The sequence below is a fragment of the Dendroctonus ponderosae genome, unplaced genomic scaffold (assembly GCF_020466585.1).
Source record: "Dendroctonus ponderosae isolate FM_Combo_2020 unplaced genomic scaffold, Dpon_F_20191213v2 Dpon_F_20191213_4, whole genome shotgun sequence".
Lineage (NCBI taxonomy): Eukaryota > Metazoa > Arthropoda > Insecta > Coleoptera > Curculionidae > Dendroctonus > Dendroctonus ponderosae.
The window spans coordinates 14,465,194-14,490,172 of record NW_026018611.1 but is presented as its reverse complement, the minus strand read 5'-3'; the positions used below and the strand labels follow the sequence as shown (position 1 = coordinate 14,490,172).

At 34.8% G+C, this 24,979-nt stretch overlaps 3 protein-coding genes across 5 annotated transcripts in view; 1 reads left to right on the top strand and 2 right to left on the bottom strand.

Moving 5' to 3' along the window:
- LOC109533668 (serine-rich adhesin for platelets) overlaps positions 1-1,318 on the top strand; it is a gene marked incomplete in the record, with an annotated part of 20,931 nt that extends 19,613 nt beyond the window's left edge. Inside the window, 1 exon segment of the mRNA XM_048665487.1 lies at positions 13-1,318. Within this exon segment, the coding sequence (XP_048521444.1) occupies positions 13-1,199 (1,187 nt within the window).
- Positions 1,319-2,423: 1,105 nt separating this feature from the next.
- LOC109533670 (mucolipin-3) lies at positions 2,424-18,781 on the bottom strand. Of its 2 annotated transcripts, none has more exons than XM_019899050.2 (9): positions 18,601-18,781; positions 13,186-13,365; positions 12,622-12,818; positions 7,826-8,102; positions 6,836-6,945; positions 6,521-6,775; positions 6,284-6,459; positions 5,923-6,227; positions 2,424-5,862 (listed from the first exon to the last, which is right to left on the bottom strand). In XM_019899050.2, exons 1-9 carry the CDS (start codon positions 18,660-18,662, stop codon positions 5,640-5,642), a joined length of 1,785 nt encoding a protein of 594 aa, XP_019754609.1. In that variant the 5' UTR covers positions 18,663-18,781; the 3' UTR covers positions 2,424-5,639. The 2 variants fall into 2 exon arrangements, with proteins under 2 accessions (XP_019754609.1, XP_019754608.1); XM_019899049.2 differs by having other exon boundaries at positions 6,830-6,945; positions 18,601-18,780.
- A 2,466-nt stretch (positions 18,782-21,247) lies between these two features.
- LOC109533669 (bromodomain-containing protein 7) overlaps positions 21,248-24,979 on the bottom strand; it is a 16,411-nt gene continuing 12,679 nt past the window's right edge. For both annotated transcript variants that reach the window (XM_019899048.2, XM_019899047.2), the window contains 2 exons: positions 23,135-23,366; positions 21,248-21,438 (listed from right to left, as the gene is read on the bottom strand). In XM_019899048.2, the coding sequence (XP_019754607.1) occupies positions 21,379-21,438; positions 23,135-23,366 (292 nt within the window). In that variant the 3' untranslated portion in view covers positions 21,248-21,378. The remainder of the gene's footprint in view (positions 21,439-23,134; positions 23,367-24,979) is intronic.

Below are 24,979 nucleotides of genomic sequence, written 5' to 3'. Positions count from 1 at the left end.
CAGAAACTACCACATCTGGTTCAACTAATGAAGAAGTCACATCTGAAGTTTCTTCTGACCCTGAAATTGTAACAACCAGCAAATCTGAAGTTTCTACATCTGATAGCACAATCGCATCAAATGCAACAGAAGCAGTAAGTTCAAATGCAGACTCCACGACTCAAACTAGTACTACTGTTGGTGCCACAAGCACAGTACCAGCAGAAATTACAACCGGAAGAGCTTCCCAGGAGACTGACACAGATAGTACAACAAACAGTGATTCAACTAAAACAACGGCAGCTTCAACATCGAGTAAAGCAGAAACAACCACATCTGGTCCAACTAATGAAGAAGTCACGAGCTCCACATCAGAAAAAATAGCGGAAAGTGATATCACAACAGAAATGCCGACATCAATTGCCGGTGAGGCGACAACTACATTCGACGAGTTTGCCGAGGGTACAGACGATACTACAGGTTCTCCAAGTAGTGATTCACAAGTATTTACAACATCATCGGTCAAAACCAGTGGCTCTACTGACAAATCGGGTCAAGTAAACTCATCAGAGGGAACTGCTGCTACTCCTGATGAGTCGATAACTAGTACAGCTGGCACTAGTACAGATAGCAACGCGACAGTGTCGTTCAGATGTATAGCTCCCGGTAAATTTGCAGACACAAGTGATTGCAGAAAATATCATTTGTGCATCGACTTATTTGACCAATTTATTGATTTGGAAGGAAACTGCCCACCAGGCACCGTTTTCGATTCAAGTAGTTTGCTTTGCACTACTTCCCCAGTGCAATGTCCTGGAGAAACACCACTTTCTTGCACAAGCAGCGGGACTTTTTCACATCCGGAAAAGTGCAACCGCTATTATTCTTGCAGTTGGAACTATATCTTCAATAAATACGACTTGAAGCAGTACCTGTGTGAGCCAAACCAACAGTATGATGTAGATGAACAGAAATGCGTTACTTCGTTGTCGTGCTCTTTCGATAAAGTGGAAGAGTTCCAGTGCAGAGAAGTGGGCAATTTTCCAGTAGAATACAACTGCAAAAACTTTTATAATTGTCAGTTGAGTACAAGCATCACTTTTATAAAAACAGTAAAAACTTGTGGAGATACAGCACTGTTTGATAGAGTCCGAAGAAGGTGTCGTATTATGTGTTTAGTCACGAATTGTCCTTTCAACAATATTGATCTGTTGGAGTAGTGGGTTACGAGTAACATTGTTAATTTTTTAATTGAATTATTGTTATTACTATTATTATTGATGTTTATTCATACTATATATGTAATAAAATGCAATACAATTATTTATTTGTTATTGTATAAGACTTTGTTTATTGAAAACTGGGCTTTCATGGAGTGCCCTTATAGCCGTTTACGCAGTTATGCCAGGTAGCAAACGTGACACGCGGAATGCTATTCCAAAATATCTTTATAGTAGCTTAATTTTGATTCAAACCCAGCTCAATTATAGTCCATCGAAATAATTAGTAAACTTTTCTGTTCGACATGTTACAGCTAACGTTCAAAATGATGTTAATCTGGACATTAACTGAGACAGCGAGAATAATATGTTCCGTTGGTTAATCTCCGAACATTGCGTTAGTTAATTGGTATGTGCTTAAGGATTCCTAGCAGAAAGTGCCACCAATCCGAGCCGAGCATCAATTGTTGTGACTAGTGGTGGGCTAGTCAGGGTCAAGATCCGTCAAGAACACTTCGAATGCTTCTTATGGCTCTCCGCACTCAACGGTGTCAATTTTTTTTTAAAAGAGACTTTGTTACCAACAAAACGGACCTTGAGAGGCCTTTGGAACTAGTAAAACCGAGAAAAGAGATAAGCCGCGTGTTTATATAAACATAGCCAGTCATTCATAGGGTGGAGGGGAAGAAACTCATGGGAGAACCTAATACACCAAAAGTGAAAGGGTATCACCTTTCACAGCTACTCCTTGAAACTGGTGAGTTTTTCGGGTTTGTATGCCGTCGTGGATTAGAATCGTTCTGATGTTTCCTCATTACGAGTGGCTTGAGTCTTGGTCATCTCAACTGTCAAAGGTGCTTTGCTCACAGGGACGTCAGAAAGTTTAATTGATTCGTACAGTACTTGTGGAACGGCAAGAAGAAATTCCAATTCACGACGACCTGAAAGCTCAAACTCACCAGATCCAAACTTACCTATATTTAATATTGCATTGGACACTAGAAGTCTGAAATAAGCAAAGCTTTTCTTCGCGTTGTAATATAATTTTTCAATATAATTTTAGTATACATATTTTGGCTATCAGTGGCGGTGAATTTTTGMCAWCGAGAATCTGGATTTTGGTCTATCCGTCGGATTATGTATTATTATTCGAATGAACCGGAGTTTTACATTTTGCRTCTGGACTTKGTTTTTGGGGTGTTTGAGTTGATAAAAAATTAGATACACGTCGTTATAAATATATTGAATTATTCATTTACATATATGTATCTGGTATTGGTACATATGATTATATATCTGGATGGATCTTATTACAAATAAATCTACCACAAGTCCTCTGCCAAAATTTTAGATATTATTTACAACTATACACACTTTATAAACTTAAAGACTACAATTCAGTAACCATTTTTCTAATTAAAACAATTCCCAGAACTTTATGTTATATCCACTCCCGTTAAATGTTTTCCCGTAAGTCTCAAAAGTGTACTTTAACCAATACATAATTAACAAGTGAATTGGGTTAGTTTGGGTGGTAGAAAATTTGAATTAAATAGGTAAATTGAGTTAACATAACACAATTTTACAATGTATTCCTTTGTATGTACCAGAAGTAGCTCGTAGATACTCATCTATGACCCCGATAGGTGACAGATCTACTTCAAGGACGCGACCCTGCGTATGCGAGCATTAGTTCTCCTAATACCACATAGGGGAATCATTGTCATATCCAGAATCCTTACCCAAGCCATCATTTTTCCTCGCAAAATATCCAAACCCCCGTAACCAACCCGCTAGGAAAGCGTGGCGTGTCCAAATGCCCAAACTTTCTAATATGGAGATGTCCAGTATCAATACGAAATTACCCCAGGTGAGTAGAGCAAACACAATTTCGCACTGAACAATCAGTCAGCCTCACGGATTCTGGAGGAGGCAAATATTCGACGAAAATGAAGACATCTTACTTTTCTACCTTTATATAGCCACATATGATATACGAACTATGAGGACCCAAGAACTCCTTGACGAACTAGAACAGGAGCTTAACAATATCAAATGGGGCATATTTGGCATATGCGAAACGCGCTTGCCAGGAGAGAAATGTACAATTTTGAAATCCGGTGACACTCTATTTCAGATAATCTCCGAGGAAAACAGCCACATAAGAGTAACATTTTTGATGAATGAAATGTTTCAATGCGAAATACCAAAATATCTCAAAGGGTTATACAGGGTGTCCCACCGGGAACCGCCGCGATCGATATGTGGCAAACTATAATTACGAGAAATTTGAGAATCAGTGTGCTGAAATCATTGGGGGCAAGCGATATAAAATATTTTCAATATTTTTGCCGCACTTCCGGTTATGCCGGATGTAGGTATCAACTTACTTATTTTAAATGGAACACCCTATATATTATAACACTTTTAAATTCTACTCCAAATTCTAAGTATATTTCATGTATAACATCATATACCTAAGTGTAACGGTTTTTCACATATCTGAAATTTTATGAAGAAAATGGCAGTTGCAGCCACTCGAATTATTATTTATTTTCTCTATTTTAGAATTTGTGCTGCTTAATTTGAGTAGCAAAACAAAACGGATGGCGGTGGCAAAGGCGGACGTTGACCCGGGACACCTGCTTCTGGATGGGAAGCTGGTGAATTATGTTGATCACTTGGAATAGTTTGCAAAACAGGTATATCATGGAAACCAGTTCTGTGCAATGGAAAACTCTCCATGCGTCTATGAAAAAATATTTGTGGTCCTTGAATTGTGGTGTTACCGTCGAATCCTGAAGATATTTTGGATTGCACACACCTCCAATGAGGATGTGCTCAGCATGATTGACGCTTCTGAAGACCATCAAGTGGAGAAAGACCGAGTACTTTGGTCATATTATGAGAGGTCCAAAAGATCACTTGCTACGACTCATAATACAAGGCAAGGAAGAGGGAAAGAGATGGATTGGTTGAAAGAAACTGTCGTGGCTGCAACATTAGACACTGAACACTGTGGAACACCTCTTCAGAAAGGCAGCAGACAGGGATAGATTCCACCGAATATAATCAACATGATGATAGCCAACGTATGAACGCATGTCCGGCGCTCCAAGAAGAACATTGAAAAAACGTGTTTAGACAGACTAATGTTTGCCCTTGTCCTTTGATAAAGTCCCATGTATTATAGATATTACTTACATGTCGATTCCAATGTCTTCATTCGGTTCGGTTTAGCAAAAACGTCCGGCATTTGATCTGATATATTTTTAATAGCACAAATCAGATACTTTCACTTCATACTAACCCTAATTCACTACTTATTGCATGTAACAATTATTATGTCAGATCTTGACCAAAACGCAAAATTATAATATTTTTGTATATAATTTAAACCATCATTTGCGATCTGACAGAGTCTGCCTAATAAACCATTTAACGGGACTGGATATATTGTCCTTTGCAAGTTAATAAAAACGTTTCACATTAAAAATTATATTTTCCTGCGGAAACGAGCACGTCAATAATCTCAGATATTATCACAATGAACACTGGTGGCTCTAAACTTAAAAAAATATATTGCCTTAATAATAATCGAGTGTGTGCGCAAAAAGTAATTCAACTCCAATCAATTGACTAACACTATTAAACATTGCAAATATGCCGCAATACTGCTAACGCAGTAATATAATGTAAATTACTTACATATACTTAAAATGCATTTATTTTTGCTTAAAAATATGCCTCAATATTACTGGTATGCTGAAATTTGATGAAATGAAAAAAGTTTAGATGCAAATATGCAAAATGTCCCCTTAGCAATTAAATGCTTATTCGATAACCAACAAAATCAGAAACAATTTTTATTGTCATACATTGTTCTCTACTGTTACTCAATAAAAATAAGATTTGAGCGAAATATACATACAATTGCTTTAAGAACTTCAGTCAGCTCACGCAGTTTTAGATTATTTGAAAGTATGACTTAGAAAATGGTAACTAAAAAATGTGCTTCCACAACGTATCAGAATTGACTACCGCAATGCTCGCAATAAATGAACCCTCATTTTGATACCAAAAAAAGTACCGTATAACTTGTCCTTTAAAACACCGTCGAAAAACATTAAGTTTTGTTCAACAGCAATATAATTAAAAATCAATCAATGATAATCATAAGATCAAATAACAGGTTACATAGTTCAATGTAGTTGTAGTAGCAGTAATAAAACATACTGAGTATTTTAAATCAGGACAGTTTAAATGAGCATTCGGAGTCAATCCAATAGCAAAAACATCTACAAACACCTACTTTGAGTATTACGAAATTATTACCGGTCTGAAACATTATCTAACAGTATCAGACACAAAGAAATTAACACTACAATAAAAATAACTTTGCTATAAATGACCACAAAATATTCGTTAAAAACCCAAACCTTATGTCGCTTCATTAGAATGAGGTGCACTGTTTGGGGAAAAACTGTTTCGGCTTAATGTTCTATAGGTTTTCTGAAGTTTGGGAAAACAACACCAATTTTTCACAAGGCAAATAAGACTGAGACTATCATTCGATTCGGTTCTCCTAAACATGCCACTGGACATCTCTTCGCAGTTTATAAATCCTGTGAACTTATCCAATTCACTTTCCGGAAATCCGTCACTGCAAACAAATGAGAAAAATTGAAAATGATCACAACGGTGTACCTTTCTGAAGTCTTACCGATAGTACAGCTTAATTGTTTCATAGGTGTCAGTAATGAGCGAAATGCACAAATTGAGAATCACATAGATATACAAGCAAATGAAGGAGTACAAGTATATCCTGGAAAACCACCACAGCAACTGTGATTTGTTCGACATAATTGAAAAAGTAGCAAACATATCGTCTCCATTAATCAAGGAAAATAAACACTCGGACGTAGTCGAAAGAGTTCGAAACTTTATATGGTATGGACCTAAAATCAGCCAACCACAGAAAGTAAAACCTCCATACATAATCAGGGCGCATAACATAAATCTGGCAATCTGAAAACATGACACTTGAAAACAAAATCAAGCGTTTTTAGGAATATTATGGATACCTTTGGTGCAGCTCTTTGTAAAGTTAATATAACAATATTATATGTTTTAAAGAATCCCAGATATCGCAATATTCCAAACCAAACAAGCATGTTTCCCACTCCCAAAAACATGCTACAAATACTCCATTGATCACTTGTGAATTCTCGTCTTTCAATTTGTTCTTTTATAGATGAACCTGCAAATTATTTATAAAGGGGAGATGATAACATACCTAAAATATGAGATCTTCTACTTACCAATAATAATTAGAATATCATTGATAATTATCGTAATGTACCAGTAATTCAAAAATTTGTTTTTGTCTTCACTACTTAGTGGTCGACCAAATTTCTCGTCAAAGAATTTCATTGTGATCCATTTCAAATGCTGTGCTCGACACACTGTTCTGCAGCACAGCACTAACGAAATAATGCAAGTGATTGTAACTGTATAATTTAACAAACTGCAAAGAAGACTAGAAATTTCGTCATCCGTGATATATGTAATATCACCTAAAAACGTAATATTTGAAAAAAATAATGTTTTCTATTTAAAGACATTTTTACCTTTACATTTCAACCTAAAAGCTTCCGCATTTAAATCGAGCAGTAATTGACCATCATGATCTTCATTGTTAAATGTTATGGCAATATCAAATCTATAACAATTTGGGGCTGTAATCCTGAAAATTGTCCAACATTGAGATTATCCATAAAAATGAAATTGTAATATTCTTCTAATGTTAATGAGTGTCCGAAACGTTTGGGACCGACAGCTGACCACATTTCCGGTTATACCGGAAGTAGGTATCAACTTGCTTATGTTAACTGCAACACCCTATACATTATTACATTTTTGAATTCTACTCCAAATTCTAAATATATGTCATGTATAATATATAGGATATTATATATAACACCTAAGTCTAACCGTTTTTGATAAAGTTGAAATTTTATGTATATGTTGGAGATGGGTAAGACCTCGCCAAGTAAATACTTTTAAGATGTTGGGCTGCATGTGTTTTAGTATAAGTTTATTAATATAAATATTAAGACCATTTTAAGATGAATCGAGATTTTGAAATGCTGTATGCTGTACATCGAGATATTTTGGATGCAGAATTCAATATAACGGGTTTGCTGCCGGCATAGCAAAGTTCGAGTCTGTAGCGAACTCGCAGTTTCCGATCGTCTATGCATACGAGCGTAGGTATCCCCATAGAAAACCTACTGGTGATTAGAGCTACACAATTTCCATTTGATTCGGTTTTAGTTGTCGTTTTTTAAATCTATAGCAAATAAAGTAAACGTGCTTTGTTACTTTGGGGAAAAAAAATCTTGGGCATAGTTTATAAATACCATGAACCAGGTGTGTGCGTGAAACATAACTGACTCCCTCGACAATCAAATTAAGGCGTCTGAAGAATTATCAAAATAATGCACGAGGTTACTAAAAAGTATTTGTTTCGTTTTTGGCTTGACCACCGCGTATAATTTCACCAAAGGATCATCCTAAATAACCTTATCCACTATATCGTATTAAATCAGTAATGCAGAACTCACCTGCTTGCAGCTTTGAAATTAACAGTCTTCAACGAAAACATCAAATTTCCACGCACCAATGCTGAAAAACTAACATTTATGTTGTTCTCCAGCAAAAAATGTCGTGAATTAAGCATCACCCCGTTCTCATACCGGGAAATATTTAAGCACCTTTCAACAATTTCGCTGTTGAAAACGTATGACTCATTAAAGCCAAAAATAGTACCCTGTTTGTATTGATATAGGCACAAAACCATGTCCGTGGCAGTATTATCTTCATTAGCATAGGAATAAGAACCTTAAAAAAAATATAAATGTGAGTCCTTCTGTGGATCAGTTACCAAAACCACTTTTTTCTACCAAGTTAGTTATGCCGGGTCCAAACCGAAAAAAAAACCAACGTAGTGCACGAATTAAATCCAAATGCTAAATGGCGCTAAATCGAGTCAGATAATAATTCAAACCGCTGGGCTGCTTTGCACGAGGTTACGACCAGATGGAAAATAATTAACTAAAACTAGCCGCCGCTGTTGTTCTTATTGCGATAATTATTCATCATAAAACACGAAAAAGCAAAACTAAAAACCCAATCAAAGATGTATGTATGCAATAAAGTGTGTGGTTTAATTCAACTCTTGTATATCGAATATGGCCAAGCGCTTTCGACTGTAAAACACCAAAAGTAGCTATAAGCACCCCTGGGGAGTTACTTGGAAAACTTACTCGTCAAATTATAAGCAAACCCCAAGAGTGCAGAACGAAGCATGCCAACCAGTGTAGGGCGGCCAAAGAAACACAAAAACAAGACCGGAAACGGACCAACATGAAACTGCTAGCATTTAAATTCAAAAAATTATGTTGGCTATAGAAACATGGTCCTTTTTAAATGCCCTCAACAATGCCAGCATAGATTCTAGGTATAGAGCTCTTATAAAAAGTATATATAAACACGTAACAATGCCAGTAAAAATTAACGAAAACACTAAAACAGACAAAATCAAATTATATCGAGGAGTTCGTCAACGGGATGCAATATCGCCAAAGTTATTCACTTTAGAAGAAGAAGAAATTAGAAGAAGGGCAAGAGAGGTAACATCAAGAGTGGCCGAGTTAAAGTGGAGCTGGGTAGGGCATGTTGCACGCCAGAACAGTGAAAGATGGACCATCAGGGTTGTACTTTGGTGACCCAGAGACAACGAGAAGTAGAACCAAGGCGCTGGATAGATGATATCAAGGAAGAAGTAGGTCGAAGCTGGTTCTGGATAGCACAAAACCGACAGAAGTGGAAGAGGCACGGAGAGGCCTATGGCCTATGTCGAAAAGCGGACGGAAGAAGGCTGAAGAAGAAGAAGATCATGGTCAAGCTCATAATTACCAAAACGATAGCCTAAGGTAATAGTTGAGGAAATGTTCCGTCGTGGAAGAAAGTCCAGGAAGATATAAAAATGGCATCTTCTATTTACAGACATGAGCTGAACAAAGAAGACTTTCATAAAACATATATCAACTACATAGATTATAACGTTTAACAAAAATTATAGTTAAAAACCAACAAATGAAATGAACAACAAAGTTAATCAAGTTAATTGAAAATTTAACTGTGATAAGTCCTAAAAATTACGGTATGAAACACAAGGTCGGAAAAAATCTACAAGATTGCCGAAGTGCCTCTTAAATTTGTTCAGAATGAATATGCAGATTTAACGTGTGAGTACAGATGCGGATTCTCCAATAGTACAAGAGTGGCACAGGTAAACGTTTCAAACTATTTTTAGACGTACTGGCGAAACTGGAATGTAACCATGTGCAAGTATCGCGAACAAGGCGTATCGAGATTCAGTTTCAAATTCCACAAACAATAGTTTGGAGAAAGAACTAAATTAATAAAAAACAGAACCCATACAGATATCGATATACAGCTGAAACAAAAACAGAGGCAGTACGAGCAGGAGCTTTCATCACGCCTTCCTACAGAGAACCTGTAAAATGTCGAGTTAGAAGTTAGCAGATAAAATGTAACCAGCATTCATACCGCTAAGAATAAAGTATGTACATTTCAAAAATTATCCAAAATACTTTTAAACTTATTGAAAATAAAAGAACCCTACGTCGTGAATCTACCAAATATAGACCTTAATACAGAGATAGCCCACCATATTCGAAGAGACATAAGAACGTACAACACCCAAACGATCAAGCAGGTGATAGAAGATAACTCGGATATGAAGGTTCTAAAAAATTTGCTGTCTAGGGGTAAAGTTAAGATCTTCAAAATTCAAACGAAAGCGTAATAACACTTAGAGACCAACAAGATATCAAGCACTTTGTAGAGCAATACTATACTAAACTCTATAGTACCACCAAAGCATACCAAATCCTAACACTGAGTCGATTACAATAAGGAACGTGAACTCCGAAGAAAGTCCCGATATTAGTAAAGAAGAAATAATCCTAGCATTGAAACATATGGAAAAGAGAAGAGCGCCTGGCGAAGACAAATAGAATATAACATCCCGTTGCACTTTGCCTTCGTAGACTACAAGAAGGCATTTGACTCCATTGAAGTATGGGCCATTTGGGCATCAATGGAAAATGCTAGAATAGATTAGCGCTACGCCAATCTTGTAAAGTTCATCTATAGAAATGCCACCCTTCAAGTACATACAGGGTGTCCCGTAAGCACATGATCAAAAAAAGGGTACCGCGATATTCTTTGGATCAAAAGAAGACGATCTGACCTAACTTTTATTGACAAGAAATGTCTGGTTCCTCTGCTATTGATGGTCAAAGTTCTTCAAAAAAAATATATTTTTTGAAATATCGGGAGAATGGTACGATGTATTTTGGTGAAACTCGCTGTGAATGTGTTTTTATGTAAGATTCATAGTTTATGAAACAATTGAATTCAGCCGTTTTGGACAAGTGGTGAATTCTTAAGTGTCGTGATACAAAAACTACCAGAACTTTTTATTTGGAATGGAATCAATTCATTTTTTTTGTTGATGAACTAATCATTTATTCACAATTTTGTGCTCTTTGTAAAATCTTCTAGCATTCATAGCTTTAGCGCAAAAAAAATATGTCTGTTTTCTTGCCAGTTAACAATGTTAGACAATAACTGCAAATATTCGCCGCGTAAACGCGTACGCTTTCACGCAATGTCTTTGTCTTTGCAAAACCTTAATACTTTGACCATATCGTTCACTTCTTCATTAGAAAAGGTCATTCAAAACGAATTTGTGAGATTGATTGACAATGATTTTATGCCTCGTATCACGATATTTGCATTTAATATATATCATTGTTAAGTGGCAAGAAAACAGAAATATTTTTTTGCGCAAAAATTATGAACTACACGATTTTACAGAGCACAAAATTGTGATCAAATAATTAGTTCATCAACTAAAAAAAATGAGTTTGATTTTATCCACAAAATAAAAAGTGTTAGTAGTTTTTGTACCACGACCCTCAAGAATTCTCCACTTGTCGAAAACGGATGAACTCGATTGTTTCATCAAAATATGACTCTTACATAAGAACAAATTCACAGCGAGTTTCACTAAAATACATCGTACTATTCTCCCGATATTTAGAAATCTCGAAAAAGATCATCTTTTTGAACAACTTCACCATCAATAGCAGAGGAGCCAGACAGTTTTTTTTAATAAAAGTTAGGTCAGATCGTCTTCTTTTGATGCAAAGAATATCGCAGTATCCTATTTAGTGCTGTGTAGTTCGCGAACGAACTAGTTCAAAAGATCGAATCAGGGAACTGAACTAGACGATCGAATCTTCTAAATTGAATTAGCGAATCAGTAGGAATTAAACAGAACATGGCATTTCATCTCACTAGTGAAGAAGAACGAGACTTGAGAACGAGACCGATGACGCCGATTGAAGTGATTGAACCAATAGCGCTACTCTTTACTTCCAAGCGGTTTCTTTCAGTTGGCATTGCCGACTTTGCAGTTCATAGCTGGTGATGAAAATAGATGATCCTGATTGGTCAACAAAACAAGATGACCAAGATGACTACTCAAAAAATTTCTCACTCGACATGTTTACATAGAAAATCTCAGAGAAGATATAGCCAGTTAAATTATGTAGATCATAAACCCCTCCAATCTCCAATAACACAAAGACAAATATATGGACAATAAATCGCGAGAACGAGCAATAGAACACATGGTATACATCATGTCAATTATAACGTCTTGGAACTATAACTAAAGTTAAATTGACCGTTTATTTATAATATTAAAATTAACCTACTGAACTAAATGAACTAAACGAACTAATATTTCGTACTATTCACTTTGCTGACCTAGATTGAAAGATGGAAATCAGCAAGGTGAACTAAACTTTCCAGGTCTAATCCTTTTGATCACTACTAATAAAATACCTATAGGGAAATGGGTCAGACCGGGTATAGTAGATACTAAATTTTAAATCTAGATCGTTTGAACCTCTATCAAAAACATTAATAGGGTTTGGTCTGGCGTCGAAGTACAACTCGTTTTACTTTAACATTGCCTGTGCATACCGCCCTTAGAGCAAACTTCGTTAACACTGTAACGAAGGATTAACTTGGTTAACAGTGTAGTTAAAGAAATAACTTTTAAGTTTCGTAAACTTACTTTATCACAGTCAACTTACATGTTTTTGTGTATATTTTTCCATTGCAGTTGCTTTTAAAGAACGCTTTAGTTTACAGTATTTTTTTATAAATCATCTCTCATATTAATATGTTAATATCAACCAAAAAATTATTGTCGCATGGCTATAAATACCTAATACCTACTACAAAAACCACCTACCTATAGCTTCTCCCACCCGAACATATCCATCATAGGCATAGTCCAAAGTTTGAAAAAAGTCTTGCTCTTTATAAATGGCTAGGGGCCCAGCTGCAGGTGGATATGAATTCACTTCTCGAGTTGCGTCCCAGTTTTTTAAGAACAAGTGTGAAAACGTAATTTTATTGTCCCAAGTATAATTTACGTGATTGTAACTACTATAAATTTTCATCAATATTAAATGCTTTCATAGAAATAAACATTGAGGATCAAACAAAGTTATATGATCAGTATGAGTTATTTTAGCACCCAAAGGAATAAAAATATAATAGAATTCAGATAACAGTATTTCTGGATTTAAAACCATACTGCAGAGAGGAAAGCTCGACTGCTTGGAACATCCAAATCAGCCGTCATTGAAAACATGTTTCAGATTTTCCTTGCTTTAAATTATCAATTACTTTCGTGTACCATTCTAATAAGTTATTAACTTTGAACTTAGGAAAAATTAAGTGGTGTTATACTTTTGCAATAGTACATTTTTCAGTATTCCGCAAACTATAGCTCCTTTTTGCGATAACTTACCTAGAAGCATATAAGCAAAGCTGCAATGTAACTAAAATTATTTTAACCAATTGCACAACAAATTTAAATGGAAACCGTCGCTTTGCATGCCATTTCTGAATGGGATTCATAAAGAAAAACTGAAGTTTTCTTCGCAGTCTTGCTTCCTCGATGAGCGTTTTGGTCACATTTTCTCCATATCTAAGAGCGGAAAAATATAAATTGACATATTTCGTTATTTCCTATAAACCGTTATTTTTGCCACATGTTTATTTCCAAAGCAAAATATTATTAATTATGATTCGCTTTTCTTCAAAAACAGTTACTAACCACCCAACTGGAACTTTGTTTAAAAAAATGTCCGAGATATTTCAGAATATCACAAATTTATTCTAAATATAATGATAACCGTTCAGTCTATAATTAGACTTGTTCGGTTAATTATATATTGTTACTAGAGACTACTATAAGACTTGTTAGATCTTGTTCGGTTAATTATATATTGAATTATAAATATAAGGGATTGTTGAATTGTAATCGCGAACAATTGATCAGTAATAGTACTTGGGAAACGAATACAAAAGTCATAGTTTATAATAATAATAATAATAACTTTGCCTGAATGTAATCTAGTATATGATATATATATGATATATAGATATTCGAATATTCGAAAACTCGAATATTCGAATATCCGAATATTCGAATATCCGAATATTCGAATATCCGAATACTCGAATACTCGAATAATCAAATACTCGAATACACCAACATTATCAAACTCACAAGGTGCAAATATCTTTATATGCCCTTTGTATACTTTTATAAAATAAACTATTCATAATCTACAAGCATTTAAACAAATACCCATATATTTACAAGCAAATGAAAATTACTTTTTTAAGTTTTTTTTAATTTACTCTCCTGCAAATAAATCTAAAATTACGTATCATAATATACGTACAATATCTCTGTGTTCTGGTGATTTGCGTCATCAACTTTTGCGCCGACAAAGGCACTTTTTTATCCGTTGCGGCTAGTTGCCAAAAATGATGAGATAACGATTTTTCTTCTTGGAAAACGGTGAAAGGGAAACGAACACTCGAATATCTAACAAATACGAATGGAAATACTCGAATATTCGAATACTCGAATATTCGAATACTAGAATATTCGATTATTCGATTATTCGAATATTCGTTAGAAATCCGAGTATTCAAATAATTTTACTGTTCGAATAAACCACTAAACGAATATTCGAATATCAGATTTTTAAAAATTCCGAGTCCTACTTAATACCAACATAGATGTGAGATAAATAAAGTAAAATACTTGGACGACGTAGATACCAATATTAAAGAGGATATCATAAATAGGTATCACACAACTGTTTTATACAGAAATATATCAAACAAAAATAACTCCAAAATAAAATAAAGAACGTCAACTCAGAACTACAACCCGAAATATACGCAGATCGGAAATAAAGAGGGTACTGAAAGAAATAAAAAATAACAAAGTACCTGGAAAAGACGGAATAACGACAGGTGGGAAAACTGTGGCCGATACTATCCATACTCTCCTAAATAAAATACTAAAATAATCCCAAAGAACTGGAATGAATCCATAACCATCATCCTAGATAAGAAAGCTGATAGAACAGACCTAAAAAACTATCGACCTATAACACTCCTTAATGTAGTTTATAAGCTCCTCGCAAAAAACCAACAACAAAATTGGAAGAATATCAATCGAAAGAACAAGCCGGCTTCAGAAAGCGTTTCAGCACGAGCAACCATCTATTAGCAATGAAAATCCTAATAGAAAGAGCCAACGAATATCACATCCCACTATATATGTGTATATTGATAGTGTTAAAAACTGGGCAGTGAAAAGCTTGCTAATTAACCGCAGAATAGACTACAGATACACAGACCTAATAACCAACACATTTAGCGAAGCAACAATTAAAATCCATAAGGAAACAAGATCAATGCCCATAAGAAGAAGAGGTGTTAGACACGGCCACACAATATCATTTAAACTTTTTAACCAGGCCCTAGAGGGTGTTTCTCAAAATTAGACTGGGAAGAAACAGATATAAAAATATGTGGACAATACCAAGATATGCAGATTATATCCCCTTAATAACAGATAACAAAGAAGAACTGACAGAAATTCTGGAAGTAATGGACACAGCAGCCGAAAAATATAGGCAGGAACCAACGCCAACAAAGTGTTGAGACACTGGAAGATTGGCTCCAGGAAGATAGTGGACGACAATGTTCGGGTTCCAGACACAGAGGAACAGGTATCAGAGATAGTATAGTCTTTCAGGGCTAGCTTTCAGCACAACTGATACTTTCACAGGCATGAAATAAATACGGAGGAAAGGCTCCATTTCTACCACATATGTAAGATACCCAAAACACAAGGACACATTAAACCAATGGTTTACTGAACGTCGGTTCGAATTTAGCAGGAGTTAATTAACCGAATACGAAAAGCTGCTCGAGCAAAGTACACTCAACCAATTGATTCCGAAACCTCTTTTCGAAACATTAAAAAAATATAATTCCGTAATAACTTTGCTTATTATTATTCCAAATCAAGTTTATTCCTGGGTTTCAGTCATTTATTGTCTCTATTTATTAATCGAATCCAAGCAATAATATAATATATATGTAATATATAAAATACACCGAAACGTATTTTGATTAATAAATAGAGGCAATAAATGACTGAAACCCAGGAATAAATTTGATTTGGAATTGAGACACAGTCAGGAAAGTATATACTTATTATTATTGCAACACACCGTACATACAAACTTCATTTTTTTTACCAAGTAGGGACTGACAATAAAATTCATTAAAAATATCTATTATCAAAGAAACAGGAAGGCCTCGATTTTTGATTTATTCCTCATGATTGATTAATGGCAACTAAACATTTGCACAATTTTCTTTGAGAAACGAAACTGTTTTCTGAAATCGGCTTTAGTACATTTCTCTAAGGTATTTTCCATATCTCGAATATACCTGAAAATAATACAATTATTATTTGAATTGCATATCACGTTTGTTGATGTTTTCTTTACGTACCTTTGTGGTATGTTCAAATCTAATTCCAAGTCTGAATTATCCCAATTACAACTGTACAATCCATCGAGATCGTTAGCTATATATTTAAAACGAAAATAGTATAAAAACACACGAGAAGTTGAGAACTTTCACTCACAAAATAGCTTTGGCGATCGCTCGGAGATGCCTACACTCATCTCCGACAAATTCCCACCGCATAGTCCAACAACATTAAAATGTGCATGCGTCAGATGCTCAACCAAACCGGTGTGCAACCAAAATTGCCTCCAGCGAAAGTTGGGAGGCCGGCGCATCGCAAAATATCGACTAAACATTCCGGCCTAAGATTCGTCCAAATAATTACTTAGAAAAAAAGTTCCTGTAGCTGAATAAGTAAGGCCTTGCGGACCCATGCCTAAATGGACTTTTAGTATTACAAATACCTGAGGAATAGCCAGGCAAAATATCGGACATTTATTAAAAAGCACTCTGGAAATTTTCAAACCAAAAAACGTTTGTTGTTATGTCCCTGTCATCCCTAAAGGATTGTCGTCATATTTATGAAACACTCTGTATATTAAAACAGTACACGCAACCTTCACAAAATATAGGCGATAAAATATTTAACTTAATAATAAATGTTATTATTTAGTAAAATGTAGCGGTGAACGTGTAGTTTACAGGTAATCATTGAATTTAGCCAACCTTCATCACCATTGGCATTGAACATGAACTCATTTTCGAAGATAGATAAGAAATTATATCTAATGTTAATTAAATGCCTGTTAAAACCGCATTTCATTGTTTTAGATAAAATATGTATATTTAGTTCAAACAGAATTACGGAGTTCGGTGGTTATTTGATTTAAAAAGGTTGAATTCTAAAAATCTTCCGCAAATTAACGAGGAATGGCTAGATAAGTTGTCTGGTTTGAATGACTATAAATCAGACATTTTCTTTTAGCTTTACATCTGTTTTTATTTGGAATAGAATAGAACATACCTCCACAATTTAGAACAAAAAAGTGTCAAAAAGCCTTAAACAATCGAAAATTTCTAAATGTAGGCAATAATTCGACCAAATTTGAAGTTTCAAGACAGCAAAGACCTAAAAGAATCTAATGTTTCCCAATTATGAGTTTGTATACATTTTAAATCAGATGATGGCGCTGTTGTCTCGCCGAAACGATATAAAAAAATTATTTCACACTTTGACTGAAACCCAGGAAGGAAAAGAATATTAAAATAATAATTAATTAATTTTTAAAAACGAACAGTAAATTTATTGAGGAGCATCTAAATATGTTATTAGTAAAATCTAATTTATCTTCTCTGTTTGCTTCACACGGAATTAGGAAATCTTATTAGGATACATATTTACACGAAACTAAATCAATTTGCATTCACTTAGTATCCTCTCCTCAAATCATGTACAAAAAATATATAGTTTTCCTCGAAACGGTTGCTAAGGAAAAGGGTTCATAATCTTATGATCTTGATAATTCCTTATTTTTAACGCTCGGAGTTCCATTTTAGTGCCCTTGCAATCTACAGTCATCAATAGAAGTCAGCAATGCATTTCATCTCCATATATTATCCGATATTATCTAGCTGTGCTCCATACTTCACTTTTTCATCTTATTAATAGAGCGAAAAGGGTAAATATTTACAAAACGCGCAAATGGCGCACGTTCGAGTTGTGTTTCTCGCAGATTTTTAAATATACAAAGCGTACGCCAATGATTATTTAACCATAAAAAATTAGTTTCCAATTATTTATCCATTCAGTTTCAACTGAAGACTAAGCAGTTGAACAAGATATAAGTTAGATTAAAAATATTGACTGCAATGCGCGGGCAACTGGAGTTAAAGAATCAAGTTTAATTGCTCAAGAAACTGAAAATGTATAAAGTAAAATAAAAAATAAAAAATCTGCAACATGTGCTTATGCGAATTGATTTTACATTGTATTTGATCCAGACAGAATGTTAAGACGTATTTTTCACATCAATAGCGCAACAAGTCAAGACAACAATGCATTTTTTGATTCTACACTTTTCTAAACTATTTACGCAGTTGAATAACAAATATTATTTATCAAATTTGGCAGAGTAAGCTTCTATTATAAATATATAAAGCATGCTAAAGAATGTTTTAGATATGATTACAAAAAGCGTTTCAAAGATATTTAAGCGATATGACAACTATTCCTGTTGTCTTCGCTACTAGCGTAATGCAGTATTTATAATATTAAATATCACACAGTTAACAGGGCGATTTTATTGCGAGAAAAAACGAATAATAGTTTACTGAGTGAAAATTTATATTAGTTAGTGATAAATGGAAATATTACCTTGGGGTCTCTTCTTCACTTTCGCAATGACTGTCTCCAGTTGGAGTGCCTATTTCTTCCATTACACCAAAATAACACTTGAAGAAAACTCGTGGTAAATAATGTAAAACAATGAAAGTGGTTCAAAAACATTAAAAATTAGACGCTTTATTTATATAAATCAGCTGATCACGATTGACTCTGACATTTAAGAAATATGGGTAAAACCTTGCGCCCTCGTCGCGATCATAATTTGTCATTGTCCGCTCATGTGTGGGACTGAGATACAGATATGACCGTTTGCGAAAATGTTGAGTGCTGAGATTTCTTGATCAGCTCTGGTTGACTTTAATCAATAACCGCATGGGTGCTTTGGCAGCAGCGCAATTGAGACACAAAATATTAATGCAAAATCTGAGATAATTTAATAATGTATTTCTATTTATGTCATTGTGAAAAAATACCAAAAATTACATTATCGCACTCTGTAATACGCAAACTTGCGATCAACTGGATGTTATAATGGAAATCATCGAATTACTTCTGTAACCGAGATATTGCGAATACCTCAAATTTCAAAATCGAAATAATCATTCAAATTATTTAATCAAATTAAATATCGCTGTCAGCCTGAATTAAATATAGCGGCGTCCTTCTACATTCAAAAATTATCCTAAAAGAAATCATACATGGATTGGGTGTTAATTAGTCAATTGCAATATTGACTCCTCTTTCCAAAATATTTTCATTTATATCAAGTATTGTGCACTATACTTCAAGTATAGTGCAGTTATAGTTACATTTTCGTTATTTATTCCAAGTTATCGTCAAGACCGTAGCAACGGGATTTCAACCAGTCACTAACAGATCAAGGAAGTAAGATTATTTTTATATTTCTTGATCTACTTCTTCTTGAGTGAATGAATACTTTTTTGTACTTAATTAGTAAAAAACCTAAAGGATTATCCTACTTTTCATTCGCAGCGATCAGCATTTTTATTAATTTTGTAATTAAATAGTTTAATTAGGCCAGTTTTAATTGAGACTAAAAGCTGTATTGTTTTAGTACCAAAAATAAAGATTTGCTTGCATCCTTTTGCTGTTATAAACTCAACTTATAATGACTTTGTTTTGATTTCATTTTTATTTATTTAGCACTTTCCCATTTTTTCCGCCAGTTAATTCTTCAACATTGATAGTAAATGTGTATATATTTTTCTGGATTTATTAAAAATGTAAACATTATTTCAGGCATCAAGTAAAATTCGGTCTAGAGCTCTCCGTTAACTATAAATAATTCAAACATGATCGGTCACCCTTTAAATTCAGACACAACACGTTTAATTGGTATTTCCTTTTCCTTTTAGCCCACAGAGCCTTATTGACTCCATCAGCTATCTCGGGAGTTCAATTGTCTTTAGGTTCCTGTAGATCAAAGTGTGTTGAGTGGATTGAGTCGCGTTTTTCAAACTTTTGGTATTAAACCGAAATGAGCGAGCTGGTGATTATTTTGTTGTGGCACTGTATCGAGGAAAAATGATTCAACTCCACTAAAAATTTTCAAAATGTTCCCAATATCCAAAAATTGGTGAGAAATGTTTTCGGTTTGATCTGTTTTTATAGCACCATTTCTAGATTTGTATTCCTTTCTTCTAGAATTGAAAGCTTAGCTCTTTCAATTCAATTGAACTGAAAGAGAAGGAATTGAAATCCGAAAGAGATTATACAGAGTCAAAATTGGCGTCATTCCTCTGGAGGTGCTGTCTGGCGGTATTTTAGTACAGAAAAAATAGTTAAAAAAATTAATTGTGTTAATGTGTTATTAAAAACTGAGAAAGAAAACAAGTTAAGGACTGTGTAATTTCCTTATTATCCACTCTTATCGAGCAGCTTCTCGTATTCGGTTAATCAACTCCTGCTCAATTTGTACCGATGTTCAGTAATCCATTGGTTTAATGTGTCCTTGTGCTGTGTATATTTTACATATGCGGTAGGAATGTGTAGCCCTTCCCCGGTATTTATTTGGTGCTTGGGAAAGTGTCAGTTATTGTGCTCTGAGTACCCCTGGAAGGCTCTGCTGCAATTATGTCCAATACTTTTTCCTTCCAAAAGGGCACATCATTGCCGCATTGACTTTTCGTCAAAAAAGTGTGGAAGATAACTTTTTTAATATCAACAATTTTCGTAATTTGAAGCAAATATCGTAATATTTCGCTTTGAATGTTTAAGTATTCCAATATGCTACCAATTAAACGTGGAGAAATTTCAGAATAATGCTTAATAACAAAGTTGAAATTCATATTTCAACTGTCAATATCTTCTAGATTATCTAAAAAAAATTCAACATTTTTCTCGTACTCTATAAGTGAGTCCCTTTACCCTTTAAAAGGAATAAGCGACTCTACAAGGCAGAAAAATTTGAAATTCTCGTCTTTCTCACACAATTTTGTAGTTTTTCATTTCATCCGTCGTCGTACTGATGAAACTGACTGATCTCCAACCAATAGAAACACTTTTGTATCACCGTATAAACAGATGCATGGGACATGGGCTTTAAAGCAAAATTTATGTGTAACTTTACAAAAAAAACAGTAAAAATAGTTTGTGAAGTTTGGCAAGCAACACATTAAGATATTAGTGATGTTCTGGTGTTAAAAAAAATTAAGTGTTTACTCCATAACACACTGGTTATATTTCAAAACATTTCAAACCTAACTCCTGAAATGAAATATCTTAACACAAATAGTAGGAGCGTGTTGTGGACGTACACTTTGTAAACGTGCAATTCGGCAAGTCATTCTAATCCATTAGAATATCTTCAATCGCATTATCGGCTTCTAGGTGAGCTGGTTGTTGTGCCTAAAACAGAAGTAGCACATCTTACCAACATACCTATTTTATGCCAGTTCTACATAAAAGATTTAACTGAATCAAACGTTACGATTACAATTATACGGAACAATAATTATTACAATAATGAGAAAGCTAATTAGGAAATATCTTAACAGATCATCTGGGGCTTTCAGTTTCAAACGCAGGTGATGGTTCTTTATATGCAGGGTGTCCCAAATTCGACGTCTAGCATTGGAATCTCGTTAACCGTAAGAGGATGAAGTCGGTTAGATTGTCGCACAGTTGCTTATTTGTATGCTCAGCAAATTGGTGTTTTAAACGTTAAGAATTTCCTATTACTTACGTCCGTATTTAAAAAAATAAGTTTATGAAGTGGTAAAAAAAGTGTAAAAAATAATGTGGCAATTCTTTTAAAATGGCGGTAAGCGGTAAAGTAACGATAAAATCAGTTAAGGCCAGAAAAATAAAAATCATTTGAGAAAATTTCGATGTTTTTCAATTATTTCTGGAAGTAGTCGGTAGAACTTTTAAACCAGCCACTTCCAATACTCGCACATCGAATTTGTAACACCTTGTACTAACCAATTATTAATTCTGTGTGAAAATAAAGTGTGTTTACGCAAATTATTTGCTCAATATTTCCTGTTTTGTAAATTTTGTTGTTTTTATAACTTCGAAATGTATACAGGGTGTCCCGAAATTAGGTGGCCAAACTGAAACAGTGAAACCTGCTCTCAAAAATAATATTAATTTTTCAAATGAACATGTATCGAAAAATGCTCCTTAACGGAGCTAAGCCTTCTTGAAGAGGGGCCCACTAGTAGGGTTTTTTGCAAATTATTTCTAAACGGTTGAACGTCAAAACGTTAATTTTTGGAACTGTTCTAATTTTGATATTCTGAATCTTGACCTGAAATTAAAGCTGTCAGAATTTCATCATAGACGTATCATTTGGGGGGGGGGGAGAGGTACAAAAAACGCTCTCATTTTTTTCTGAGACTATAAATCAATCTTTTTTCTACAAATTGTGAAAATCTGAAGTATTTTACGAAGAAAAGGTACTTTTAATTTACTTCGTTATTTTTAGATACATGTTCATTTGAATAATTAATATTATTTTTGAGAGCAGATTTCACTGTTTCAGTTTGGCCACCTAATTTCGGGATACCCTGTATGACCCACAACCTTATGGACATAGAGCAGGGGTATGTAGGGGACCTCAAAACAAGTGGAGTTAACATTTAAGTTTTTTCTCAGGCCCATGGTTAACGAGATACAGGGTGTTAAAGTTTTTAAAAATATTGGTATTTTCTCTTTTGCTCCTACAGTTTATGAGATATTTTGCACACGTTTTTAACGTAGGCCACTGTTTAGAGTCTAACCAGTAGCCTACGTTCAAATTGGAGCAAAATATCTCAAAAACTGTCGGAGTTGTGAAAGTGAAAATACCAATATATGTTTTAAAACTTTGTATCTCCACACCAACACCCTGTATATCCTTAACCATGGGCCTGAGAAAAACTTGTGCTCTGTGTCCATAAGGTTGTGAATCACCCTGTATACCGTGTTATTCAAAATTGGCGTCAACTTGATTACTTTAACCACCATAATGGACAGCTACGCATCTGTACGCAATGATTAAAACGCTATTTCATACACAGGGACTTTAATAAAAGTAAACTAAGAAAAACGATGATCTTACTTGTTCTAATAGTTGTCTGAGTTCCAACTCCAAATCTGTTTCAGGATCAGGCACAGATGGAGCAACGGGTACACCCAGAGCTCTCCTAATGGCGGGTACGGGAGCAACTGCTGCCGGTGTGACTTTTTTCGTTATTTCAGTTAAACCATCAACGCATTGTTCTGCTATTGTGGTCTCTTCTCTTGTTGGACCTGACAGATTGTTCAGCGATAGCGGTGGTGGCTGCGACAATCTGGAAAGCCATAAATAGGATTATTATGATTTAACATTAGGAATTTATTTACGCAGGACTTATTTTCGATAAATTTTGTCAATACGTTTGAGTGTTAACTCTTTTTAGCATTTCTACTTGAAGGACTAAAAGCAGAAACGGTTAAGTGACATTATGTATACTTTGTGGTCAATGTGTTCGAAATGAAACACAAGCTTATTGGAAAAAAAATAGAGAAGCGACTGAGAATAGCAGGAAAGAGGTACTTGCGTAGGCATCAAATAAACTTTAAGCCCGGCACTTATATCGAAGCAGTCCGCTTTTGCTGAAACTATTCGTTTTCGACGAGGTTCCCGTTTATTTACGATGGTTCGTGCGAATTCGTCCAAATAACTTCGAATTTAGTGGAAGAGCCTCAGTACGTTGCATTAAAATGGGATCATTTCCTACGAAGAAACGATGAAAACTAATCCAAAGGACGACCGGTCACAGACTAAACACTATTACATACACACTTTTTTATTAATATTATTTACTAAAACTAGTCAAGCATGACCAACCATCAGTTTTTATCTGTAATCTTAAAATTACGGTAGTTAACTAAGTCAGTCCATTGACTTTCCAAGTTTGAGCCTCACAGAAAATTAACAATATTTACACGCACACCATGCTCTGCCCTTAAAACACTATATCAATTCAAAGGGCTTAGTTCTCTTCAATCTGAGGTATAAATTCTGATCATCTAGCAGCTGGCGGGCTTCTGCGTTCGGATGTAACTGTAGTCTAGCTTGGTGTTTATTTGCATACCGTTTGATTGCCTGTTCAACAGTCAGGATTTCAAGGTCTCTGTGAAGATCATTATTTCTGACAAACCATGGGGCATTGGCTATTTCACGTAATGCCTTATTTTGTACCGTTTGAATCTTTTTTATGTGTGTGCTTTTTGTGCATCCCCATAGCTGAATACCGTAGAGCCATGTAGGTTTAATAATTTGTTTATACATTAAAAGTTTGTTATACAAAGTCATCTTGGAATGCCTGCCAATCAGCCATCTATATTGCGCAATTTTTATTTTCTACTCTTTTCTTTCTTTCTGACATGTTCATTCCATCTTAATTTAGTGTCCAAAGTCATACCAAGGTATTTCGCAGTATTTGCATATGGGACGCCGGTTCATTAATATTTATTACTGCGGGATCCGTCAAATTTTGGTTGGTAAAGTTAACATAGGTCGATTTAGTTTTGTTAAGTTTAATTTTCCATCTGGTGGTCAATTTATAAACAGCGTCGCTCGCTTTCTGTAGTTTATGTGCGGCTGTTACTCGATTTGTGTCAATTGACATTAATCCTATGTCATCCGCATATGTTGCTATTGTAACTTCTTTCGGTTGGGGTATATCACTGGTAAAAAATAAATACAGGACAGGCCCTAGAACGCTCCCTTGTGGCACACCCGCTTGGATTGTCTTCAACTTTGAGTAAGCTCCTTCTTGCTTGATTCTGAATAGTCCATTACTGATATATGATGTAAGAATTTCCACCTATGGTTGGGGTAACATTTTACCTAGTTTGTAGACCAGCCCTTCATGCCATACTTTGTCGAACGCCTGCGATACGTCGAGGAATAGTGCTG

What these genes read in the sequence shown, in the direction of transcription:
- LOC109533670 (XM_019899049.2), bottom strand. Translation starts at nt 18,662, where the DNA reads ATGGAAGAAATAGGCACTCCAACTGGAGACAGTCATTGCGAAAGTGAA. An exon ending in AGTGAAGAAGAGACCCCAAG is followed by an intron (nt 13,366 to 18,600) that starts GTAATATTTCCA and finishes TTCCGCTCTTAG; the next exon opens with ATATGGAGAAAATGTGACCA. An exon ending in CTTTGCTTATATGCTTCTAG is followed by an intron (nt 12,819 to 13,185) that starts GTAAGTTATCGC and finishes GAAAATTTATAG; the next exon opens with TAGTTACAATCACGTAAATT.